This window comes from Sminthopsis crassicaudata, chromosome 3, assembly GCF_048593235.1.
Source record: "Sminthopsis crassicaudata isolate SCR6 chromosome 3, ASM4859323v1, whole genome shotgun sequence".
NCBI lineage: Eukaryota > Metazoa > Chordata > Mammalia > Dasyuromorphia > Dasyuridae > Sminthopsis > Sminthopsis crassicaudata.
The window spans coordinates 529,593,693-529,618,374 of NC_133619.1; the positions used below are offsets into that span (position 1 = coordinate 529,593,693).

The 24,682-nt window shown below is 33.5% G+C and overlaps 1 protein-coding gene across 5 annotated transcripts in view; it reads right to left on the bottom strand.

Annotated features, from left to right (window-relative positions):
- Positions 1-2,308: 2,308 nt before the first annotated feature.
- Positions 2,309-24,682, bottom strand: part of ELMOD1 (ELMO domain containing 1) — a 67,512-nt gene continuing 45,138 nt past the window's right edge. For 4 of the 5 annotated variants that reach the window (XM_074304346.1, XM_074304343.1, XM_074304344.1 and 1 more), the window contains 7 exons: positions 23,652-23,781; positions 16,721-16,854; positions 13,833-13,901; positions 13,231-13,254; positions 10,002-10,052; positions 9,152-9,285; positions 2,309-3,753 (listed from right to left, as the gene is read on the bottom strand). In XM_074304346.1, the coding sequence (XP_074160447.1) occupies positions 3,581-3,753; positions 9,152-9,285; positions 10,002-10,052; positions 13,231-13,254; positions 13,833-13,901; positions 16,721-16,854; positions 23,652-23,781 (715 nt within the window). In that variant the 3' untranslated portion in view covers positions 2,309-3,580. The remainder of the gene's footprint in view (positions 3,754-9,151; positions 9,286-10,001; positions 10,053-13,230; positions 13,255-13,832; positions 13,902-16,720; positions 16,855-23,651; positions 23,782-24,682) is intronic. The other variant, XM_074304347.1, reaches the window with a different exon arrangement.

The following is a 24,682-nucleotide window of genomic DNA, read 5'->3' on the forward strand; positions in this document are numbered from 1 at the left end:
TGTCATAATATTTATGTATTTGTGTCTGAAGTGTAATAATTATGCAAGTTTTTTACCTCAGGTCTTGAAATGTATAAAAAAGTTAAGATTAAGGACTAATTCTGAAGTTAACTCTTCTCAGTTCCCTCTTGCCCTAGCAATATTGTATATGGATAGGGATGGAGGTTAAAGTAGTATCTATCAGACAATGGATACTTCCTGAAGAGTCTGAGATTCACCTAAAAATTTCTATCCAGGCTAAGCCCACATTTTGATGGTTTTATAAACTCTCAAATAATTGCCTTTTCCAGCCATTAAGACAAAACTTGAGCCCTGTAGTGCTCCTCCTCCCACCAGTCCTATTAGGGTTTAGGGAGTGAAAGTATGCTTTATAGAAATGAAGACCCTCTCCTTCTTGTGTCCAGGGTGTTTAGTCCAATATTCAACCCAGTCTAGCTGTTTCCTTGCCAGAGGGTAGAGGAATTGAATGACCTTTGCTTAACTGGATGAGTTTACTCTGAAATCCATTGAGAAAGATTTTATTTGCTTGTCTCCAATGGCATAAATAATAAAAACTGAATGATCTGCTGCAAAATTAGTCACTGAGAAACCAAATACAATACATGATGATCAGGCCATAGGTGTTGTGGTATAATGTAAATCCTGATAACAAGGAAGTTGAAGCTGGTGAATCACTTATACCTGAAAGTTCTGAGCTGGAGTAATTCCAAAGCTGACTGAGCATCTGCACTACAGCAAGGCTACCAGGCTGCCCAAGGAAGTGTCAGGAATAGTGCAGGTAAAAGCTTCTGCATTGATCAGCAATGAGATCAGACCTGTGAATGGTCATTGCACTTACAGCTTGGGTGAAACAGGGAGACCCAATTTCAACTCCTTTCCAAAACAAGTGAGCACGCAAACAAGCAAACAAAAACTATTGATGGGTTATCTGGAAAGCATAAAATGTTGCTCATTTTGATATTTGATGGCTCTACATTGTCTTAATGTTCTGTGTCCAAATGAATCACATGATTGAAAGTGACTATGTCTAAGAGGGAGGAGTGCCTCTCTGGTTATATGTCTTTCTGTGCACATGGGAGATCTGCAGTGCAAGACCACCTTCTTTAGTATAAGAACAAACGTGTTCATCTTCCATAGAGGGAGATGGGATGTGCTTACCATTTAGCTAGGGATGTTTGGATAGAATTCTTTTCTTCTTTTTCCCCATAATTAAAATTTTGAGTGAATATTCTCCAATAAGAAAATATGGCCATGGAAACAGAGCAACTCATTCAGGATGTTTAGAAAGGAATAAAGTTATACATTTTCACTCTTTTTACCTTTTATATTCCTGCCTCCTCCCACTTCTCCTTCAGGGATGTTGGTGAAAATGCATATTCCCCAATGAGATGTGAGTGAGGATTCTAGTAATTCTAATTATACATCAAAAATTAACTAGTCTCCATTTCAAAATATGCACAGTCCTATTAAGGAACAATAGAAAGACCATATTCAAATAGAGGAAAAAATTAGGAATGAACTTGAGTCTTTCATGTCATCAGTTACAGAAATCTGAACAGAGAGACAAGAGCTTGTTAAAGTGACAAACAAGATAAGAACCATTTCACATTGAAACAAGTAAGCAAGAAATTGGAAAGGACAACAGACACATGTGACTGTCAAGAACCGATTGTGTGTATGAAGCGATACCTTAGTTGTCAGAGGGAGGTTATGGGAACTAGAGATACTGAGGAAGCGAGCTCCCACGATGGAGTGTCTCCATGTTCACCAGCTTTTCCATTTATTTCCCATCTGTGCTGATATCAGTGCACATTACTGCCTCCTTCCCTTGCCCAGACTCAGAAGGTCATAGGGCAATAATAGATGTGATGAAAAATAAATCCACCTGGTGGTTTAAATGATACTAAGAAAAAGATCTAAGGTACCTAGAAAAGGCAAAGCATCCAAAAAGCAGGTAAAAATGCTCACTAAGTTCCATGTGACAGCTATAAAAGAGAACAAAGTTTTTATCCTGCCTCCTCATCCACTTTCTCCTCTATGTGAGACAATCTTATCAGGTATTAAGAAAAATAGATTGAATTCCATTCTTTTATTAAAACATCAACTGGCTTGGGTTGTAGTTAGAACAAAGAATTCTCTCTTTAAAAAAAAGACATTTTTCCTCTGGAACAAATAAATTTTACCCCTGAGAATAACTATAGATATATAGTCAGCTCCAAGTTTTCTTCCTATGAAACCCTCACCCACTTGCCCAGATATAGAAATTCTGTGTGAACAAATGAATAAAAAACAAATCCACTAAGCTCTCTTTTAGAATGACATGTAATTTATTTATATAACTGACAATTACTTGGTCAGTACTCAAAAGTCATTTTCATATGCCAGTGATAACACAAACTTCTAATAATACTAAAATTAATAGAAGGTATAAAATACCATGGGTATTAAATGCCATGGTAAACACCAATTGACAGACTACATTCATCATTCCAAACTAAATGGGGAAGGGAGAGAGGCGGGGTATTTTTAAAAATGATTTTATTTCCCTCCTCCCCTTTTTAATTGTTACCATTTCAGGATTTGTTTTTTCCCTCTTTTAAGTAACATCCCATGTTAGAGGATTAAACTTTTAATTTAAAGCAAAAATTGCAGAAGGGAATCTTTTAGATTTCTCCTTTGCCACCAGTTTCCACACACAATATTCATGTGTGCTTGCTCCCAACACACACAGTAAGCTGTCCCATTCAGCACTCAATTCCCCAAACACAAGAGTTTGGATCAGAACCAGGCTGTAGACTAAGCCTAAGTGTCAATAGGAGTCAAGCAGTGGAAAAATCCTTTGGAAGGGATACATCTTTTGTTAGTGTTCAGGCATCACAGATGGATTTAGGCCCCTCAGCCAATTCAGTAATGGGAGTAAGATAATTTGATATTTAGATGGCTACGACATGGATCATGACTAGGAGACATCACAAAGGAATTCTGCCTTCTTTTGAATGAGTAGCCCCTACAAAAGCTTGCATCTGGTAAGCCTCATTACATATTCATGAAGCACAACTAAGCTTGCAAGGAAAAGTTTGGCTTATCATGTGTCTGCCTGCATTACATTAAAGTGATATACTTCATTGGAATGAGGCCCAAGCACTGACTTGGCTTGAAATGCCAATAGCAGCAGTCAAAAAAAAATATCAATAAGTTAAGAGTCTTTCACAGTACAAGATTCAGCTAATTATTTCACATATACAAAACACAGCTATAGAGAAATACAATTCTTTGATAATGAATTATGATGAGGGGGGGGAATAATCTAAAAAAATAGAAAAAACTCTCTTCATACCTGGATGTCAAGATGTAACACTGCAAATTGCCACAATATGAGCACAATTTGATGGCAGATCCCCCAGAAATAGTATCTGGGGATCTGATACATATAATAACTAAAATAGATAAAAAATACTGCACCAAATAGCATGCAAACAATTGCCATGTTCATTCAGTATGGGAGTTGTGACTTAAGCAGAGCTCTAACAAATAAGTGAGGCAGTGTTCCAGTATTTTCCAGTAGAATAATAGTGATTGATTACATATTGATTAAACCTTCTGAGGCAGCAAAATGGGGGCATAATGCCATGTTTGGATTCTGCAGTTGTTTTAAGATTCTCTTGCGGAATTTTTCCCGCACACGATTAAACTCCATTATGTCCATAGGGTCCTCTTCAATCCAAAACTTATGAAATTCATGCATCAAATAACCTGAGAGAGAGAAAACAATGTTAAGAAAATAGGAAAAAAAATCTCCTCACTGATCTCTAATTTAAAATCATCTTGTTTGGCAGAGAAGAGGGATAAAACTACAATGACACACTATTTTTTTTCCTAGAACAGAACTTATTTGTACAAGGGATACCAAGGAATATCCCAAGAAATAAAGTTATTGTTGGAAGACAGATAATAGATCCATGAATTCCTTGGTATGATTATTCCCTTTCTATCATGCCTGCCTATATTATATAAGTCTTATCTATAGGTTTCTCATAAGTTCTCTAAAAATATTCTACTAAATCTATTTCATGGATATCAAATCCAATTTTATGAACCCTTAAATAGATTTGTGATGTCACATGGACAGTGGAGGTATTTCCTCCAAAAGTCAACAAGATGCCACCATAATTCATCTTTGATTTATGAGAGATTGCCAAATGACCACTCCTTTTATTACTCACTAGACATAATTAATAAAATGATCAATTACCCAGAAATTATATCTCTTGAATTTTTCATTTGTCATCTATTTATAGATGATTTAAAAACTGTGATTCTTAGCATTGTCAATTCCCTTTACTGATATTCTGCCATGTTGTTAAGATCATGTTCAAAGCCTTCTCAGTGGTATCTGTGTTCCATTGGCATAGTCAATGAGAACTCAGAGTAAACTTCTTGACAGGAGTCAGTAAAGCATGATTTAATGAAGACCTTTAAACACAATTATTTAAAATGTAGGTTTTCTAAAAAAAATAACTGAATGTTGCATTTATGAGAGGTTGTAAAATTATTATGATTTCTTTTATAATAGGAGACATAAATTTTGTTAGCTTTGGATTATGGATTATATTTAGAATAACTTTTGAAGGACCAACAACTCTATTTTGCTTTTTTTATTCTAATTAAATTAACATAATAGTCTAATTTTTCAAAATTATTCAGTTTCTTTCTTGATATCGGCATCAGCTTGATTGAATTTTTATTGTTCCAAGAATAATTTAAAATTTCAATCTGATAATATATTAAAAGATAAGAAAGTTACTTCCATTATTAACAGTTCAGAATAATCCTTAAGAAACATATAATTGTTAGCAAGACATCCATGATAAAGCATCATTTGTTTATTGTCAATTACCCTTTTGATCCAAAAAATTTACTTATAAAATCATGATCTAGATAGAAAATAGAAAATAAATAGAAAAACTTCTTAGAAGAATACATTATAAATACTTAATAATAAAAAGTCCTTTCATTTTATTCCTTTTTAAATTTAAAACTCATATATGGATAGTTAAAATAAAGGTAAAGGCATATTACTTAGTAAATTTACAGAATATTGAGCTAATTTTAACCATTCCAGAAATTTTCATTTTAAGAAATGATCCTAGCTAGTGCTTCCAAGAAGCCATCAAGACATAAAGACTATATTCTAATGAATTTGTTCTTAAGGTTTGTCTGTGGATCTTTAGGGATCCCTTTCAGGAGGGTCTCTGAGGTCAAAATTATTTTTAAAATAATGATGCTTTAATTTCTAACTTGTATAATATTGATAGAAATTGCCAACATAAAAGTTCTTTGGAGAAGTTCTTCATAATTTTAATGTGTGTAAAGTGGTCTTAAAATAAAAAAATAAAAAAGTATGAGAACTACTGCTTTAGTGGTTCTCTCTAGTGAAATCCTAGCTCATACAACTTTTACCATGCTGGAAAGTCTTCCATTATAGTTACTGAGACTGCCTGTTTGCTGTCCAATGATAAGCCTTAAAAATCAGGAAAGTGATGAATTCTTTGTCTGTAGAGATCCATGAAACAAAACTTAAATATACACACAAGAGTATATGCATATATTACTGAATGTGATATATGAAGTGAACCATACCATTATGGACACCATCACCAAAAAACCAGAACACTTAAGGAATTTGTAGCTAAAGGCAGTGATAATTCACAAGTCTTCTTTGAAGAGACAAAAAAGTTGGGTTTATCATGTGCCCAAAGGCAAAAAAAATTTTTTTAAATTGGGCAAGGGAGCTGGACTCATGAACTAAATTAGCATAGTGAAAAATATTGATTTCATCTTCTAAAGTAAATCTGTACTCAATAATTTATAGTCTTAGATAACCTAAAGCACTGAGAGGTTGTGAATGACCTGTCTGGGGTCATATAGTCAATATGCATCAGAGATAGAATTTGAACTCACATCTTCTTGATATTGAGGCTTCCATTATGTCATACAGTCTCTCAACAACAGCATAGGATTTATAGATAGAAGGGCTGTTAAAGGTCAATCTAATCTGATCACCTTCATTTTATAGAGGCGGGAACTAAGACTTAGGTTAAGTGACTGGTCCAAGATCATACAGAATCATTAAATCATAGATTCAAGGCTGGAACAAGCCTCAGAATCCAGCTAGCTTAATCCACCCATTTTACAGAGAAGGAAACTGAGGCTTCCAGACAGTGACTTTCCCAATGTCACATAGGAGGGAGAGGCAAGTTGTAGGTAGACAGAAGTAGGAGGTGGGAGGCATTAGCATCTGAACTCAGGTCTTAAGCCTCTAGACTCAAAACTCTTTCCATTTTAACATACATCATTTCACACAATGTTTATAAAGTATAAGATGAGTCCAAATGAGAAGTCCACATGAAGTGAGATGTCTACATGAAGTAATTACAGGTCATGCAACAATGTTTATTGATTATAAAGAGGTCAAAAGTTATATGAAGAAAAGATCCTTTAAATTAAGCCAATGTATATACATTGATATAATAATAATACCATCATTCATAAAGAGGTTACCACAAACCAGTGAATGAGCTAAACTCTTTATTCATTATCTCACTTGATTCTCACAGGAACCCTGGGAAGTAGGTAATATTATTACTCCCATTTTATATTGAAGGAAATTGAGGCAAAAGTGGTTTAATGACATTAGCACACTGCTAATAAATGTCTGAGGCCAGATTTGAATTCAGGTCATTCTGACTGCAGACCTAATCAACTGTTATTAACTGTGCCACATAGCTTCCTTACTTTGGTGAACAAGTAGACACAGAGAGGAAATAAATTTTAAGATTAAGAAATGCAATAGGCTAATGGATTTTAGACAATTTAGTAAACATTTTTAAACATTATGGACATGGAAATGAAGAGGATAGGAGGGGAAAACAAATCTGCAGAAAAACTAAGCTAGACCATCAAAAAGGCATTTATAGATAAAGGTGGGTGACAACAGGTGAAAAATTGAGCAGGTTTATAAGCATGCTATAACAAACTATTTTCATTACTGATAACAACAATATTGAAGCCCTAACATCTCAATCTCTGATGTACTAAATAAATATGGAGAAATGTCACCAAAAAAGTTGAAGATGGAAAAAGTAAAGGGCTCCACTAAGTAAAGACAGAAGAATTTCATGTTAGTGATTGCACAATTTTGACAACATTGAGGGATTAATTTTCAATATATTAAAAACAAAATAAGAACGTAAATAATTGGAAAAATGCATAGATGACATTATCATCTGCCACCAAAAAGGCATGAAGGCATAAATAAGTATTGATCTTTATGTCTACCTTCTCATCAATGTCAAACCTTTGTAAGAATTATCTGCACAAATCTTGATGCTATCCATAGTTGAAACATGAGAATAGAAGAAGTAGAAATTCACATATAATCTATAGTAGATCTCTGTATACATTTTTTCAGCCACACAACTGAATGATTATAAGGGGAGTACAGCAAAAACATGATGTTTTTTAAAATTAGACTCAGCAGCACAAAACATAGCCTTAAAAGTTCTTCTCCAAAAAAGAACATCCCATGTATATTAAGATCATATGAGGTTCCCTGATATATGCAGAGTGATGATCTTGTGATGACCAATGTTAACTGAGGAAATGTTTAATACCAATAATATTCCAGTAATTCTATGAAGCTGTGAATTAGAGATGCCATAATCTCTAAAGAATAAAAATTTGGGGTGATTTGAATGGCACTGGAGAGATGCATAGTAAGTATAAGAAAGCCATGCCGTATAACAACTGATTATTTGTCTGTGAGAGAAAGAGTAAAAGATATCTATGGAACATATGAATGAAAACAAAGTGAGCTAATTATATACTAGTTGGGCAGGAGAGAAAAATGTTTGAATAAAGGCACTAATTTTACTAAAATAGTTATTAAGTTATATATAATGTTTCTAAACTCTTGCCATGATTTTAGTAAGGACTTTGATAAACTGCAGAGTACTCCAAGAAGTGGAGAATGGCAATCAGAAAAGAGAATGTCCTTAAGATAAAGACTCAACTGAAAGAACTTTGGGGGACGTAACATGTGTCCAAGGTTTTGAAAGGGTATTATACAAAAGGAGGATTTCTTGTTTTGTTTGTTCTTGCTGTAAAGGCAGAACTGAGAACATTGGGTAGAGGTAGTAGAGAAGCAGAATGGAGCTGAATATAAAAATTTTTTTTCTAGCAATTAGAGTTTCTAAAATCAGAATGCTCTATTTAGGGAGATAGGTGGGATGCCCCAAACTAAAGGTCTTCAAGCAAACTGAATAGGAACTTGTAGAGGATGAATTGTAAGAGATTCTTATTAATATATGGGGTGAAATCAAAGATTGCTGAAATACCTTCCAACTTTAAGATTCTGCGATGCTGTGACCACACAGATCTCTAGTCTGGGTAAAGCACAAAATATAGGTAGGTCACTAATCTTAGGAAGGCAGAATCTCAAACTTTCAGTGATCTAAAAGTAAGATTTCCTCCCAAAAAATGAGCGTGAAGACTAATAAAGAAAAACTGGATCTTTTGGTTATTGTTTAATCATTTTTCAATCAAGCCTGACTTTTCCTGAACCCATTTGGGGTTTTCTTGGCAAAGATACTAAAGTGATTTGCCATTTTCTTCTCCAGCTTATTTTGTACCTGAAGAAATTGAGGCAAATGAAGTTAAGTGACTATCTGGAACTGGTATTTTAAAAAAATGCCTTTAGACCAAAAGTTCTTAACATGGGGTCCATGGAATTAGTTTTTAAAGTATTTTAATAACTACTTCAATGTAATTGCTTTCATTTGAAATCCTATGTATGTGAAATTTATTCATTTAAAAACAGTAATATGAGAAGGGGTTCATATTCTTCACCAAACTCCCAAACAGATACAAAATAGAAGTTCTTAAATTTTTTCTCTTTCTATTTAAGAATAAGAAAAGAAAATTAAAAACCAGAGACAATTGAAAAAGGCTAATATTCCTATTTAGATGCTATTCTCTCTTTGGAAGTCCATAGTACTAAATGTCTTGGTGATTAGTCCTTGACAATTTAAGCAATAAGCTCAAATAAAATAGCAGCTAACATAAATAAACAATATTACAAAAATCAACTTACAGAAAGTTTGCTGGAAGTGAGACAAGGTTGGGGCTTCAGGTGCAACATTGTAGAAATGGGTTTTCAGAGCACCGCTTACCAGTAGGTTATAGGCCAGGTCAGTAATATTAATGCCCACAATGGCAAAAGAGTACCTGTAAAAAGCCAGTCACACTATTTACTTTACATTAAATATTGGGGTTTAGCACATCAGAAATGGGTAGCAAGATTTTTTTCCTTTTAAAGGCAATATAGTTAAATTTATTTCTCAGATGGACAGATCTCTCCTTTTGCAAACACAACAGTTTAACAAATAGATCTTGTTCCAACATGCCTGCTGAGGAAATGTTATTGCTGTTTGGCCTCTAATCAATGAAGCTGAAAGGAAACTATCTTTGAGACTCTCAAATATTCCATGGCTATATCAGTGCTACACAAGACTAAAAACTTCCCCTTCAGGAATAACTTTAGAGTTAAGAATCACTCCAAAGTCATTGTAATCAAAGTCTTATACCCTGGCAAACTCTTGAAATGAATTTTAAAAGTAGCCCACTATGTTATCTACTATTAACCTAGCATTTAATTTATGAAAATTAAAAAGGGGCATTTAAAAATAATTAATATACATTTACAACTTTCTATATTTTTCTACTTAGGTAAAGGATAAGTATAATATGCAATTAAAATGTTTTCAAAACCTTTAAATGGACTTTTGTACTTTACTTAGCTTTTAGGGACTAGGATCTGATTATGAACTTCTTTTTTTACTTTCTATAGTCCCTAGGGACTTATACATAATAGATTCTCAAAAAATTGCTACATGGTTCCAGTCCCTTAAATTTTCATTTTTTGTACAAAATTACAAACTTACCCAATTGCTTTATCCAACCTTTTCTTTTCCCATTCTGCTTTGCTGAATTTGCTGAAAAATTAAATTGTCTCTAATTGATATATGCCATTTTCTATTGTTCTTCACATTAAAATGTTAATCAGAATACTTTTATGATATCTGTAACCCAACTTTGAAATATTTCATTTTCCCTTTGTAATTGAATATACTTTAAAATTCATGATTAATTTCTATGGAAATCTATGCAATGCAATACTTTTCACACTTCCAACACAGACACTGAATTCATTCTAGTGTGGGATTAAAAAAACCCCAATACTGATGTTTACCTATTATTAGGTATTCTCTCAGATAACAATTTGTTCCATAGCAGTTAGTAGTGTGCTTGGCACACAGTAGGCAGGCACTTAACAAATGCTTGGTGATTTGAATTGAAGTATTGTACATGAACAAAACAATGTTCATAGCTTTCACTTAACATTGAGAGCATGGAGTTGGTACTGTTTCCTGAAATGATTCAAAGAACTATTATTTCACTGATGTGGGCATTCCTTCAACTAATACTCCCTTATGCCTTAATCGACGTGTTCATGAATTGCTTTATCCAAAATAATTCATTACCTATCAACTTTCCTTCAGCTGATAATGAGTCTTTTTTGGACTTTACTTGACTGTTTGGATGATATGCATGTAGCCAAACACTGGGAATATACTCTCAAGAATAATGCAATCATTGATTAGAGCTGGAAGGGCCACTAGAAATGATCTAGCACAAACTTATGGTTTTATAAATAAGGAAACTGAGGATTAAAGAGTTTTAAGTGATTCATTCAAGATTGCAAATTACTAAGTCCAAGATTTATATTTGATCCCAGGCCTGTTTATTCCAAATTCAGTCTTTTTTTGTAGTTATTGTAAAGCTTTCTGTGTAAGGTCTGCCTCAGTCTGCATTCTTCTGGCTTTGTGACCCCACGATCTTCTCTACCACAATGAGACATTAGAAGGTGTTAGCAGAGTCTCTTAAACATCTTGTATTTTTTTTCAGAACACATTCATACACACACACACACACACACACACACACACACACACACACACACACAAATGCCCTCCCCATATACACACCCACATAGATAATATACTCACGTAAACTACACACTCACACATAAAGTATTGCAAACACAAACCAGTACCATCATACTCTCAACTAGTGAGTAAAGCAATATTTTGTCACTCTACCTTAATGTATTCACTTTCTATTCCTGTGAGCGAACTGCTAACTACAATTTAAAATAAATTTATAACATGTGTCAAAACATGCTATAGCTTTTCAGGGCATAAGCAACTACATCGTAAACAGAAAATGAGCAAAGGAAGCTCTTCTAAGTTAAATAAAAAATAAGATAAAATTTGGCTGAAATTTAGAAACGCAACTTGGGTGAAGGTTTGTATATGTGATTTCCTTCCTTTGTGGCAAAATCATAAAGATAAGCAATGTGGCCCCTACCACACTTATCAAACTGACGTTGTGTTAACACTAGGAAAACAAAAAAGGATCATTTACCAAACAGAGAAAATCCATTGTATGACTTTAAGATGCCATAAATCAAACATGAGGGTCAGACAAGAAGAACATCTTTTGATTCCTTTCATTCTATTCAGACACTAGTGAAACAATGGCTAGGAGGAAAATTTCCTCTTGAAGGACATAAATCTATTATTCTTGTTTCTCAAATTTTTTTGCATCTGAGAATACAGCAGGCTTGCACTATGCCTACTTACTAAAGACGGCATGCATTCAAAGCAGAATTTTTTTTTTTTTCATGGCTAGACTGTTGTCTTTGTCCAGAACCCTCACAGTTTGGGACTTGACACTAATTATGTTGACAGTTTAGATACCCTTACTCCCATTGTTAACAAAAGAATAGTGACTCTTAAAGGGCTATCTTCTATTTTTGAATCAGGTCATATTTAGCAATATGTTTTCACAATCCATATATTACTTCACTTTTAAGATTTCTCTAACAATTGAGGGTCAGAGGAAAGAGATTTTGACTAAAGTATATGTATGGGTATAGCTATAGCCTATTGCAGCCTTAGGTAACACAATTTAGGATGCCTTGCTTTGGGAATAACTTACATAAAAGAAAAAAACCAAAGAGGTTGTTTAAAAACATGAATAATGCATTTTCCATTATCCCCCCTCCAGAACAAACCATAAGAGGTCCTTCATTTTCTGTCAGATGCTCCCTTTGGCAATGCCAGCCATGTGCTCACAAAGCACATCCCTAATTAGTTTTTATCATTGGGTGATTTAGAATTCTTATGTACCAATAACATGCAATATAGAATATATTCTATAGAAGTGACTAGATATTGGTCACATGAGGTTAAGAGATAGCTATATTTTTTATAGTGTTTTATTTTCAAAAGAGAGTAGAAACAAAAGAAAGCATTTACTTGCGAAATGCCATATAATTTAACAAACCCTAGCCAGTTAGATCCATTAGTCAGACTCAAACTAAAATGAGTATCATACTGAGAAAATAAAAATACTCTATCCATGCACTTTGGGGGAAAATGCTATGGTGTAATTTGACTTTGTTTAACAAACACATATTGCTAACTTCTTTAAGAGGTAGAGCAGGAAAAAAATGGGTAATTTTGTGGTCATAAAACAATGGAGCTTCTTTTAAATGCAGTGACCAGTATCTATAACCACTATCTAGTCTCTATAAAGATTACTGACAGATTATTATTACTGATAGTTCTTTTGATGAATATGAAACAGATTCAGTTTGGCGAGTGCTTGAATAGGAGAATTCCCTAGGGAAGGCAGATACATGTAAAGAGTTACATTTTTCTCATCTCTCCAATCTCTCTTACCCTGCCCCCCAACCACACATAACTTTCAGAATTTATTCATCATTTTGGATTTGATCATGGCAACAAATGGTGGAATTTTCATTGTTCCAGAGAAGATTTTTAAAAATGTTATCTTTCATTTTGAATTAAGATTCTGTAAAATATCTATGACATATTTTCTGCCAGCCCCTTGAATTTCATCCTAAGAAAGCTTGCCAAATATGCTAAGATGAAGCTCAAGATAAATAATATGTTAGACAAGCAATTTGGAACTGCTTGCTTTTGTTAAGATTTTAACTCAGACAATTTTAAAAAAATCTTGCTTTAGATAAAATTTCTAGAAATGAGATAAAATAAATATAACTTAAAATTTAAAGAAAAATACCTTATTTCTTCTTTAGTGACCTCCCTTTATGTGTACAAGAAAAGAAAATTTTTAAAGGGTAAATTAAAAAAAGTACAAATGAACTGAAAACAAGAATATTAAATAAAAGGAAAGCAAGCACACTTAAGAATCTCTGCCCCTCTTTTCATTATCACTACTGTCCCAGCCATTCTACTCTTTTTGCTGTCTCTATTGTTTTTCTTGTCAACCTCTAGTTATCTTCCGTGACAATTGGAATACTATGAGCATTTCTAATTCCTTCCCTCTTTCAGAAGGTGCTATAGAAGCTCTAGATTATTACAAAAAATGTCTACAGCTTACCTAGCTTATTTGAAATTGGTCTTCAATGTTATTTCTGTCTAGTTATAGTCCTATCCCAATCCTACTCATAGTGCCAGTAACTTCTATGTTTTTTTTTTGTGGATGTGGATGAGCCACAGGCATCTACATACAGCATCTACTTCTAGCTCTAGACAAATTTGCAATTTCAATCTATGAAATATTTCTTAACCAATTTAGTCAAATGTACAAGCCACACAAGAACAGAAGTTTGTGGCCAAACAATGACATCAATTCTAGGAATCTTAGACCTTAAGAATCACCTGTATTTTGGATGAAGGGAATCAGAGAGCACCTGTTGAGCTGTAACCACGTCCCATTCAGCAAAATACCTGTTGTTGAAGAAAAATTGAATGAATGTGCACTTCATATATTTTAAGGACAATTTTAGTGTTTGATATTGGCAGAAGGGCTTCACCTACTTTAGCTTCTTTAAAAGTAGTTTTTCAGGAAAACAATGATAATTACCTTTAAATACAGTATTAGAATAGGTATGCCAGCTGGGCTCTGTAGATTTAGCAATGTTTCCAATATCTTGAACAATATGTTATTCCTTAGAAGTGAAAAGTAATGCATTCTTCTCAGGTTTATGAATTAGACCAAGAGAGGAAGGACTAAGTTGGGTTTCATGTGATCCATATTCTATATTCAAATTTCATTCTGTGACTGAATCACCAAGTAATCTTCTCTTTTGAATCTTAGATTTGAAAAGTCCTGGGATCTTTTCTTGAAGAAAACACACTGATTATTTGAACTTTGGAACAAAATTGGAGAACTACAAACATTTAAAAATATAATATACTTTGTGATGAATGGTATTGTTTTACCACTTTATCATTTAGTTCACACAAATAAGTGAAATGCTTTCACACTTCTAAATATTCAAAATAAATGTTTCATAAACAGATTTTAAAAATAAAATATTATGTAATATTTAATTCTGTGTGCTCCATAACTGTGCCTTTATTTAATTAGGGTGGGAAAGAGATGAATATTTTAATATTTTATATATGGATATATCTCTCTCACTATAGAGATTTATATTATTCCTTTCTGACAGAGAGATTTTGTGTCTATTTAATATTTAATTTAATAATGTGCATATTTAGCCAAATGAAAAATGTAAAAAATATTTTTGAGTTTTCTAGCAGCTGGAAATTATTTCAACATTAGAGTTCAGAGGGTTTGATTCAGAGACTTAGCCAGAATGAGGGAGTTTGTTTTGCATATCTATACATATTTGTAATGGTTTTTTCTTGCCTTAAAGGAAGGAGGAGGATGAGCAGGAAAGGAAAGAATTCAGAATTGAAAATAGAAGAATATTGCCTTAATTAAAGAAAAAAAAAGATATAGCCAAATGCTATATTGCTTTCCTCTCAGGTAATGAAGAAAAGGGGCTGGTGACAGAAAATTATGAAATATAACTGGTTACAACTCAGGCTTAGAAGATAGTCATCAAGTAGCACTAAATGTTTTCTCCCTTCTCCCACCTCTGGCCAGTAGACTGAATTTTTTTGTTTGTTTTTGACGTTCTTGGGGAGCAGTATAGTAATCATAGTCCTGACCACCAGGGGATGACATGCAGAATACCAGCAATTGTCTCTTAGCAACTGATGTTTACATGTAGGAGGAAAGAAGGCTGTATATGTAACTTTAGGCAATCTCATTCCACTGGATTCCTAAAAGGGCCATATTTTAGGGAGGATCACAATCTACATATCTGGGTTTTAGTAGACCACAATCTGGGGACAGTGGTAAGATGAGAGAATGGGTAAAAGGACTCTTTCTTCCCAATTTAGGTGTTAGCCAGGGCTCCCCACCTTGTCCCTTGGGCCAGACATTTCTCTCCTGAGTCCCAGCAATTAATGTTAGCTTTATACAACCATAATAATAAACAATGTCAACTTGTACCTTATATTGCTTTAAATATATTATCTCACATTAGATTCCCACAACCACCATTTTATGCCAATTAAATGAATTCTACAGATGGCAAAATAGAGAAGGAAACAGGTGATCCTCAGAGAAGTGAAATAATTTGTTCTGGCCACACAACTAGTTATGAAAGAGCATGTACAGAAATAGCACCATAGCTAAAAATGAATTGGCCTCATTTGCCAGTGATCTAAATGAATAATGGTATTGTTATGTCTAGGTCTCCATTTTGCAACTTTCCTGGGAAATTAACCTTAATAAGTAGATCTGATTATTTTGCAATTTTGGCTTATGGGGCTGCAGACATGCAGGCACAATCTGAGTGTGATTTATAGTTGGTGCTAAGATTTGGTTGCTGTTTGGCTTATGCTTTGATTTTTGAATCTCAAAGCATTAAAAAAAAACCCGAATTATTACCTTGGTAAAATATATTTTTTTATTTCACTTTTCTAACTCCTTTCTTGTTTGCTTTTCTTATTATAGTATAATCTGTTGTAATCAATTTACAACATGATTTAAAATCTTTCAAATATACATTATAAAAAATCTCAGAATGAAAAAGATTTTATTAAAAATAAAAAATGCAGGGGGAAGTTTGGTGATGCAGTGGATATGCAGTGAAGTCAGGAGGATCTGAGTTCAAATCTGGTCTTAGACACTTAACACTTCCTAGCTGTGTGATCCTGGGCAAATCACAACCCCAATTGCCTCAGCAAAATAATAATAATAATAATAATAATAATAATAAAATGCAAGTCCATTTTAAAACTCAGAAACACTTTGGGAGTTGAGTCTCACAGGTATTTACTCATCATATAGGGAATTGAACACTAGTCTGGAAATCAGGAACCTTGTGTTCTAGTCTCAGTTTGTCAATAATTAACTGTAGGAACCTGGGTAGATCAATTGATTTCTAATGATTTTAGTTTTTTGAAAAATTAAAAGATTGGCCCAAATAATTTCTAAGATTCCCACTAAGATTCAGTGAATTTAAAAGAATCATATAGGATATGCAACAATAAAGATAAAGAAGATAAGTGAATTTTATAATTAAACAAAGACCTAAATGTTTCCCCTTGTATTAGCCAAGAAACACTTTGAAATTGTATTAAAGAGAATTTGAACTACTCATGTTTGCTCAAATAAACATTTTAAAAAATAGAATAATGGTTCTGTCATTTTACTTTTAAATACAGCTGACCTTCTTTATACTTACTCCAAATTATACAGTCCCAGAAGTCCCATCCCTCGAAAATCTGTTTTGGGATCATCACCTTGGAAACCAATTTCACACCACTGCTTAGAAATCCGAGCTTCCAGAGGAGTATCAGGCTTTAAGAATTTCCATAACTGGAGATGAGAGACCAATATAACTTGTTAATGAATATATGTAACATATACTCTGAGAAAAATTTTCAAAGGTTTATTGAGATTAAAAAACTGTATTAAGAAGAGTAGCTGATTATATTCTTCTTGAGAAGAATTACTTTTAGTTATTTATATTACTGAGAAAGCAGGTTAAGGTAGGAGACTCGTAAGTATGGATAATCAATAGATCATCTTTAAAACTTTCTTTAGTCAGTAGTTAAAACTCTTAAACTAAATCTGTTAGTAGAGCTGTTAATAAAATGAGAAAAAGAAATAACTTGATTTTTAGTAATTTGGGAAAGTCAGAGAGCTAGAGGACAAAGAAAAGAGAGGTATGTATAATGAATAATCCTCAAATTATACACTTGCTCCCTCACATAGTCAAGTGCTGTAAAGAAAAACAGTGATACTCATATTTATGTTAATAAAAATAAACTCTAAGAGGAAATACCACTTAAAATATGATTCTTTTCATAGTTTTATAGACTAGTTCCTAATTTCTGCTTTTTCCCCCTTTCTTTTAAATTTGAAAATGGTATCACATTTACAATGAAATAATTATAACCACATACAAAAGGTCAAAAAAAAAAACAGGAAAAGTCAGTGATCATTACTTTGAGGGTCTTGATTATCCAAATTATCTTGTCAATCAATGAAATCAAGCAATATAATACTTTTAACATATTATTAGTTGCCAACATAATAGACACAGGCACAGTTGCCTATCACTCAAAGCTGAAGTGATAACATTTTAAAATTTGTTCACTAATACAAATGAAACTCTTTCAAAGCATTACTCTATCTGGTGCTCCAATTTTTCTAACTTTTCTTTTTCTTCTTCTTTGCTGATAAATCATCTAGATCACACTCCAACTATCTCAGTGTGACTGTTCCCCAAGGTTCCATCCTAGGTCCTTTTCTCTGATATACTGTCTTTCATTGATCTCATCAGTTCCCATGTGTTTAATGAGCTCCATGGTGATGATTCTCTGATCTAGTCTTTGCCTCTCCTTTGAGATTCAGCCTAGCATCACCAACTGTTTACCGTACATTTCAAACTGAATATCTTAGATATACCTTAAACAGAACTCATCATCTTTCCCTAAAACCCTTCTTTTCCAGCCTTCCTTATTACTGTAGAAGACATTGCCATTTTATAGTCTCTTAGCTTTGTTACATTGATGTTATTCTGGATTCATTATTCTTCACCCCATATATCAATCAATCAATCAATATTAAGTGCCTATATCCAATTAATTTTCAAATATTATTATCTCAATCTACATAACTTCTCTCCTATCCAAGTTCTTTGCCTTAATTCAGATCACCATCACTTGTCAACTAGATCATTGCAATGGCTTCCTAATTGGTCTCCTCTCCTTAAGTCTTTTCCTATGCTATTTCATATTCCACACTGCTCCTAAGGTAAATAGTGAGTGTTTCATCATACTACTCACCTATTCAATTCATTTCACTAATTTCTCATTACTTCTATGATAAAGCATAAACTCTATTTACTTTGGCCTTTCTATCCCAAGTGCTTGGTGCATAATATGTGCTTAATATATGTTTATCAAAGAAACATTTTCCCTTCTACCGTTTATTAGTTCACAAATATTTCTGTCTGCCTCATTCCTATACCTCCTCCTTAGAAATAATTATCCATTTTCACGTTAAAGTACAATTTCAAACACAAACTATATTTGAAAACTTCAAGGATCTGTATGTGGCAAGTCCCTCTATGCTCTATGATTTCCTTAATTGAGAGTAATTCATTCCCTTGAATCCAATCTGGTTATGAGCCTCTTTGAAGTTAGTTACTTTAATTTTTGAGTGATGACAGATATGACACTTTGACAAGACATCTGCTTTATCCAGGACTTGTGTTCCACTAGTGTATCTATTGAGGGCTAAAATCACTGTCACAAGATAACATAAGAGATGGACTTTACATGGAGGAAGCCCAAGTAATTCAAATACCAATATCTTGATCAAGAGTTAAGTGCTACAAAATCCTGTACATGACATTTCTGTGAATTAAAATATGGTTTTCAACTAATAAAAATTCAAATAAAAACTTGTAAGTTGTCCCAGTTATTCTGGGATCTAATCCAAAGAATTAATCTAATATGATATTTTATCTTTCTGCCATATATGGTAAATATAATGTTCCCAGAAAAATGGCAGAAATAAAAGGTATTTGAAAAAAATATGTTCAAAGCAAATTTTCATGAGAAAATATTTTTGGACCTTAGTTTCTCAATTACAATCTTACATAGTTTTTTACATTTATCAAAACAGAAATTAGATCTCATTTCAGTAAAACCCTCAGTGTAGATAATTATTGAATGTTGTTTTTGTTGCTCAGTCATTTCATTTGTGTCTCACTCTGACCCCATTTGGGGTTTTCTTGGCAAAGATGTTGAAGTGATTTGCCATTATTGAATAGTCAGCAACTTTTGCTTCAGTAAAAGTATTCTTAATTTCTCATCTATAAGAAACTAAGAGAACTAACTAATTGAACATTTTCACTGGAAAAACAAATTCAAACAGGAGTGAAGAAAATAAACAAGCTTCTTGTATTCAATTTTCTCAGTTATATGAAATGTACTAATAGTCTAACCAATATTAAAATGATCTTTTCCCAATGAATCAAATGCAGGAATTTCTTTTCTGCATGTAGCTTGAATTTTGAAAACTATTTTTGCATGTATTTTGAAAATTAAAATTAATTTTAAAATATTATTAAAAATTTAAAAAAAGAATTGTGACTGGAAGGGACTTTGTAGATACAACAAATTTCTAATTCACAAATCAGGAAGCTGAAGCCTAAAGAGGCTTACTAACATATTTAAGTTTATACAAATAAAAAGTAGAAGATTTGGGATTTGAACCCTTGTCTTCTTGCCACTACCAATTCAAGGTTCAGCAGAAAGAGTGCTAGATTTGTCACTAGAGACTTTAGGTTTGAATCCAGGCTCTGCCACTTGCAGAGCCTGTCATAACCTCTCCAGGTCCCAGTTTTCTCATCTAGAAAATTAGAGATTAAAGCCCTTTCTAGTTCTAGATCTATGACCTTTCAGTATCAGCTATTATATTAATAATTTTATCTCACATGAAACATGATATTCATTATTTTGAACTTTTTGAAATTCTCCATTGACAAGTTATGTGACTAGAAAGTCTGGCCTACTGTGAGATGTCCTAAATTTTGAAGGCAAGAACCATTTTGACTTTATAATGAAACTTCATAAAGGAATACTAGTGAGTGTCATAATTCTAGAGTAGTTTTTACTTTTCCTTTATTCCTTATATCCAATCTGTTCCCAAATCCTACCTATTCTTCCTTCAATATCCCTCTTAAATTTGCTAATTCTTCCTAATGTCTAGGCCATTATTATAAATTATTGTAAATTGCTTTACTTTAAAGATTAATTTTTTCCTAGTTCATTACTTTCATTGTTTTACTCCTATATCAAGTTAAAAAAACCCAAAATAGGAAGTTATTGTCCTGCATATCAAATCCAAACATATTTTTCTGGTTTTTAGAAATTATCCATAAACTGACAATTCTTAATAATGCTTAGTTCCTGGAACATTTACTTGTAATGTCTGGGCTAGCTCTCTAGAGGTCCTCAGGATCAGGTAAAGTCCTTGGTCTTAGGGTAGAAAAGTGAAGGAGACAGGAGAGTTGCCATGCAGCTGGTCCAAGTTGGAGTCTGGAGTCTGGTGTCTGGAGCCTGAAGTCTTCTGTGGCTGAGAACTGCTTCTAAGAGCTGCAGTTGAGAGAGAGCTCTCTGTCCCTGGGACTCCCCTTAAATACCCCAGCACTACTACATCATCACACCACACTGGGAATGTGCAGCTGTAGAACATCACATCACCTACCACATAACCCTAAGTATGCGCCAACTAGATTGACCACATCATTATATTATATCAAGCAAATGCTTAGAGAACCATTATCTCAGACCAAGTAGGTACTTAACCACAAACACCCTGTGTACACCCTTTCACAGTTCCAGCTGCTATATCTCCTGCTTTCTTTTGTTTAAGAACACAAGTGATCATGCCCTCCCTGACTTCTTAGGAAGGGAGGTGAAAACACCAAAAGGAATAAAGCCTTACTCCTTACCCAGTGCTTATGACTAAAATTTTGTTAAAGGCTATTAAGCTAGCAGCCAATTATCTGGGATAAGACCTGACAAGATATACACCTTTTATACCAATGCACAAATTAATGTATGCTATGAAGCCATCCCAGAGTGGCAAATTTTATTGGCCACAGCTTCAAATTATACACAGGGGTCTCCATTAAAGATAACCTGGCTATTCATAATTGGTGATGGCTTTTTGAAGAAAATGTTTCTAAAGTTTCTCTTAAGGGATCAACTATCTTTACAGATGCATTCAAACATAACATTTGTGCTGTATACTCTCATGTTTTAACCATAAAGAGAGTAGTCAGAACTCCTTTTTAGTCCACTCAGCAGAATGAATTGTATGCAATCATTCTAGCTCTTACTTATCATTCAGGAGACATATAATATAATATCTGATTCAGCCTACTCAGCCCAAATAAAATTTGTAGCTTCCAATATAGATCAGCTCTTTAAGGAACTTCAAGAGCAAGTGAGAAAGCATTCAGGTAAGATTTATATCATGTATATCCATTCTCATAGTGGACTTCCAGGTCCTATTTTTTGTGGACATTCAAAGGCAGATAGCCTTTTAACTATGTTAGCCAGTACTCCTTTATTTCAGGAAGCCCAAGAATCTCATTCTAAATATCATCAAGCTGTTTGAGCTTTACGTTTACAATTTGGAATAACAAGAGAGGAAACTAGGAGCATAGTAAAAGCCTGTACAGCTTGCCTTCCTTTCCACGCTCCTACACTCCCTCCAGGGAAGAACCCTCGTGGTTTGAGACCCAATGAAATTTGGCAAATGGATGTGACCCATTATAAATATTTTGGTCGTCTGTCTTTTATCCTTGTTGTAGTAGATACCTTTTCAAGATTTACTTTTGCAATACCAGCAGCAGAAGAGAGAGCCCCCTTCATTTTGATTCCCATGATGTAACTGGCCTATCCTTGGCTATCCTGAATTATGATGGTAAGCAATAATTAAAATGTTCATGACAGCATATAGGTAAATGAAGGTTCTATGAGCACTCCAATTAATGCTAGTTTTTAAAAATTCCTTCAAATTCTACTGCACTTTTTTGTGACCATGACAGTTTGAAATGCTTCCTATGTGTAAGTATTATTGTTTCAATTAGTATTATTGTTTCAACTATTGCAAGCTTTGAGGAAATGAATCATATCATGCTTTTTTTTTGGTATCCTACATGTTGTTTTATATCTAATACTTTATGGAAACATAAAATAAATAGTCAAAAATGCACTGAATAATTTAAAGAATTTAAGATTAATGGTAGAACTTTGATTTATCTGACTACAGGCACTGTCTAAATCTGTCTAAATTGACACTTGTAAAATCACTTATGCTTCACTGAAGATGAGTGATTAAATCTCAGTGATTAGGAATGTAGTGACTAACTTGGGACATTACAAAAACATTTGGGGATTGAATGATGGGCTCACATTCTTAGGGTTTTGAGTCACTCTTTTAAGATGAACATATAAAAGGGTTTCAGGTGAAGAGACAGCCTTCTGGGAGAATCCTCTAGGGCTAAATAGAAACTAGCAGCAGAAATCAGAAGAATAGACCTAAGTCCAGGGGAAGAATAGACCCACTTCCAAGGTAGGAAAATCTGCACATGCAGATAACCATGTCATCCCATTCAGAACACTTTAAAGAATTTTCTAGAACAGAGAAAATGGGACTTTCTATGCTCTTTTACAAAAGCCTGATAAGAGTTTCTGAATCCTAGTTTCTTATATAGTATCTAATAATCTACATCATACCCAATATGCATTATCATGGATAACTAAATCAGTTGTATGTCTACATACTCATGTAATGACAAAGAAAATTGCAACTGGATAAATATTTTTAAAATTTTCATTCCTATTTTTTTCAAATAGATAAATTTAAAGTAGATAAACTAATGTTTTCTAGCCTTCTCTTTTCACTATTTATTTTAGGATAGATCACTAGAATCCCAAAACACTCCATTTATTTTTAAAAAATTAATTTGTATTGCACATAAGCAATTTTCAGAAGCCACACTTTATCTTCGTCTAGGAAATCACTGGTTTTAATACAAAATTTAATATTTTAAATAATTATTAATGTTCTTGTTACACTTTCAAATCATGTACTGCTCAAACACTATCCAATGCTATTTTATACTTCTTTCTCCAACAGTTCAGATATATCAGATACAAATTGTGACTTCTTCTTTTAATATCCTTCTAGTTGCATGAATAAATAATCACCATTAAGATCTTGGGTAATTTCCCAAGGGAGCTATTGCTTAAAGCAGAAACCAACTTCATCTTCTTTGATGTGTATGAAGAGTGATAAATGAAAACCCCAGGTCATTACTTGGCAAACAGTATTTCTTGTTTTAGAATTTAAAACCATTTAACCAGCCTGAATTTCAATCAAATGTCCAACACTCAGGGAAATAAGCCTGGCTGTTTTCTCAGTAGGTTTAACTATTCAAAATTGGGCCCTATTTTTAAGAAAATTCATGGTAAAAGAAAGTAGAGAAAGAAATGGAAATTATTTTTCCAACAGTTAAGCCAGCAGGAAAATGACAGGAAATCATAAAAGGCTTATTATGTTCCAAATACTGTCCACATACTAACCTTCAAAAGCATTTCTTCATGCTGGGGATTATCTGAATCGTATGGCTCTCTACGCAGCTTTTCAACCTCTGCAATGAGGTTTCGATAACCTACAATTTGCAGAAGACAAGCCTGGAGAGAGATCCCCAACCTAAAGCATTCACAAGGAAAAAAGGAACAATAAATTACAACGGAGGCTGGTATTTTGATGACATCTGTTCATTAAATTCATCTTCAATAGGATCATTTTCATGAAAAAAAACTATCAGAAGAATTTTCACATATTTTGAAATTTGTTATTGTAACTACTACAGGAATATGAAAATTGATTAAAAAGTACATCTTATTTTGATTTTCACTTAAGCCAAGATGTCTCAAATGATTAATTTTATAGAAGAGTTTTGTTTGCTGTTTTTTTTTTTGATAGATTCTACAATGTCCTTGAGATGTTACACTAATGATAGGATCAGAAAATCTTAGAGGTAGAAAATTCTGTATTAGCTATGTAGTTCAACCACCTACCTGATATAGAAATTTTCATATAGTAAATATGGCAGACATTTATCCAATGGAGAGTTTACTATCCAATAAGAAGTTCTACAGAGATGTTGGGCTGACCTCATTGTTGTATGCCTGTGAAACCTGGACAGTATACTAGTACCATCTCAGGAGATGGAATCACTTCAATTTAAATTGTCTTAGGAAGATTCTGAAGATCACCTGACAGGATAAAATACTGAGGTCCTTTCTCAAACTAAACTGCTGAGCATTCCAACTCTACTAAAGAGAGCACAGATATATGAGATGAGCATAGTTGGAGAATTCACCCCAAATGTAAACATGGAATTTGTGCCCAGACAGTGGTAGAGCATTTTGAGCTCATATTGGTCTTATCAGCCACAGCTGGAAACATTATAATTCGAGTCTAGTATAGTGATGTCATTTTGGTCCTCTTTGAGAATAAAGGACACCAATCAACCAAACAACCCAAAAAGATAGCCTACTACTGTGGTAGACAACTGTTGTCAAAAGAAAGGTCCTTCTTACACTGA